The sequence below is a fragment of the Cynoglossus semilaevis genome, chromosome 6 (genome assembly GCF_000523025.1).
Source record: "Cynoglossus semilaevis isolate Cse_v1.0 chromosome 6, Cse_v1.0, whole genome shotgun sequence".
In the NCBI taxonomy this organism is placed as follows: Eukaryota; Metazoa; Chordata; class Actinopteri; order Pleuronectiformes; family Cynoglossidae; genus Cynoglossus; species Cynoglossus semilaevis.
This window is the reverse complement of record NC_024312.1, coordinates 4,727,288-4,729,461: the sequence shown is the minus strand read 5'-3', so window position 1 is coordinate 4,729,461 and position 2,174 is coordinate 4,727,288. Positions and strand designations below refer to the sequence as shown.

Here is a 2,174-nt window from a genome sequence, read left to right as displayed (position 1 = left end):
TCCAACAAGAAGTGGTGGCTACAGGAGTCGCCCCCTGGTGGTAAGGTGTTACCAACTGGTCCTATCTTTTCTGCTGAATCCCAGCTCTGAATGACAAACTGGAATAAACTAATTTAAATGTGACCTCTGCCCTTTGACACCTATTACCTCCTCCTCCTCTTTGCTGAATGGGCGTGTCCACAGCTGTGATTGGTTGCTTCACGTCAGCAGACCCATTCGAGTGAGTTTTGCCGACAGGAAGGAGTGGAGGACGAACACCACAGGCTTGGGTCCAGAGTGAAGGTCAAAGACCTGCAGGACGAGCAGACAGAGGTGAGGATTAGACAAAAAACAAAACAAAAAAGCAAAAAAAAAAACAGCTAAATGTTAGCACAAAAATGTTAGCAAATCACAAGTTAAAAGCTAGTCTGAAAGATAGCTAGACTGCTGATTTAATTAGCTTAGCTATGAATTAACAGTTTGCTAACAATACCACAGCCACTGGAGCTAACCGTTCTCCAAAAAGTTAACTTAAAGTTAGCATCTTGATGTTAGCCATTTAGCGGTGTAGACCCTAAGTCTCTGTCGAGGTCTAACGTGGTCCACAGCGTCCTCACCATCTCTCCCTCAGGACCCCCAAAGTCCAGGTACAGGTTACGGATTCCGTCATCAGCCGACATTTTGAGCTTCTCGTATGGGTATCTGTAGAGGACAGCACCCCCTGCTGGATCGGCTGCCTCTCTGGTCACAGTGAAGCCTTTGTCATAGTGGAGCGTCAGCCGCACGTCCTGACGGTTCAACGTACAACCTGCAGGAAAACCGAACTGAATGATGGGAAATCTCCATAAAACTGAGAAGTAACCCTTTAAAAGAGGAAGACATTTACACTGCTGTTGACTCCATAACACACACACACACACACTCACCAATGGAAACCTCCTTTATGATCTCAGCAGCAGCATGCGCCCCCTGCACCAGCGCACGAGTCCAGGAGGACAGGTCCCAGTGGGTCTCTACACGGAAGATGTGAGACTCGATGCCTCGCCCCGTCCCTGTCCGAGTGGCGAACACCAGGTCTGAGCCCTGGGAGGGGGATCCACGAGTACTGCCAGAGTGAACCAACCTGACAGACCAAAGTCAATCGTGAAAACCAAATCCACTGGTGTGGACTAGCAACCAAAAAGACTGATATTCTCTATGGACCTTTGGATTTTGTGGATTTCTTTTTTTTTCTGTCCATCTTTTGCTGCAGACATGTCCTGACAGAGAGCAAGTTGCTGTGTAGGCTGAGTTCAACCAGTAGGGGGCTGTGTGTAACTACATCATCATTGCTTTCTCTAGTTTCTTTTACCTGGTGGCTAACAGCGGGTGAGTGAGCAGAGGTGTAGACCAGGACTCTCTGGTCCATGGGACCGATTCAAAAAGCAGGATGTCCTTCTCTGTGAGGGCCATCACCATCGGGCGGTGCTGCTGTCGACCACCTTCAAGCTGCACCTGGACAACAAGAAGAAGAATGACCTAAAGACAACCGGACACAGCTAGGCCAGAAAGATTCCAGGTTGTTAAATGTCGTCTATGTCATAAACAAATCAAATCCACAGGAAGTAGTACAACACTGGTTTCCTGTCTGAGATACAGTCCCACACACCGGGGGAGGGTAAATGAAAGCTGGGGTAGGCAAGATTTGTGTGGGTCACTGCACCTGCTCAGCCAACCAGCCGATGTGTTTGAGGTGTGGGTGGCTGGAGGTGGGGGAGGACACTCCCAGGTAGGCGTTGATGTGGGCCAGGGTCTGCGGCAGCAGGGCTGCCACGTTAGTGTGGATGGCAGTAAACCAGGAGTTAGCCGTGGACGCGTCTTTACAACGCAGCACCACCGTGTGCTGGCCGTCAGGAGAGTGGAGCTCCAGGAGTCTGGGAACAAGGAGAACATCCAGTCTGATGGCCTTCATCATCATCATCATCATCATCATCATCATCTGCCTCCACTGCTCACCTGTTCTCCAGGTCAGGCATGGTCAGAAGCTCATCCTCAGACTGATCACCTTCCTGTCCTTGGAGGACGCTCCATGTTTGGGAGAACCTGAGTCATCGCTGCCGCTGTAGCTGGGAGACTGAGGTCGGAGGCCGTCCCACGGGAGGTCGGCCACCAGAGACGGTTTCTTGAAGAGGGGGGAAACCTCACGGATGTACTTG

At 50.6% G+C, this 2,174-nt stretch overlaps 1 protein-coding gene across 1 annotated transcript in view; it reads right to left on the bottom strand.

The window, feature by feature from the left end:
• Window positions 1-6: 6 nt before the first annotated feature.
• Window positions 7-2,174, bottom strand: part of sntb2 (syntrophin, beta 2) — an 8,199-nt gene continuing 6,031 nt past the window's right edge. Inside the window, 7 exon segments of the mRNA XM_017033307.2 lie at window positions 7-291; window positions 597-787; window positions 906-1,102; window positions 1,331-1,473; window positions 1,682-1,892; window positions 1,975-1,999; window positions 2,002-2,174. The exon segment at window positions 2,002-2,174 is cut by the window's right edge and continues 1 nt beyond it. Of these exon segments, the coding sequence (XP_016888796.1) occupies window positions 199-291; window positions 597-787; window positions 906-1,102; window positions 1,331-1,473; window positions 1,682-1,892; window positions 1,975-1,999; window positions 2,002-2,174 (1,033 nt within the window). The 3' untranslated portion in view covers window positions 7-198.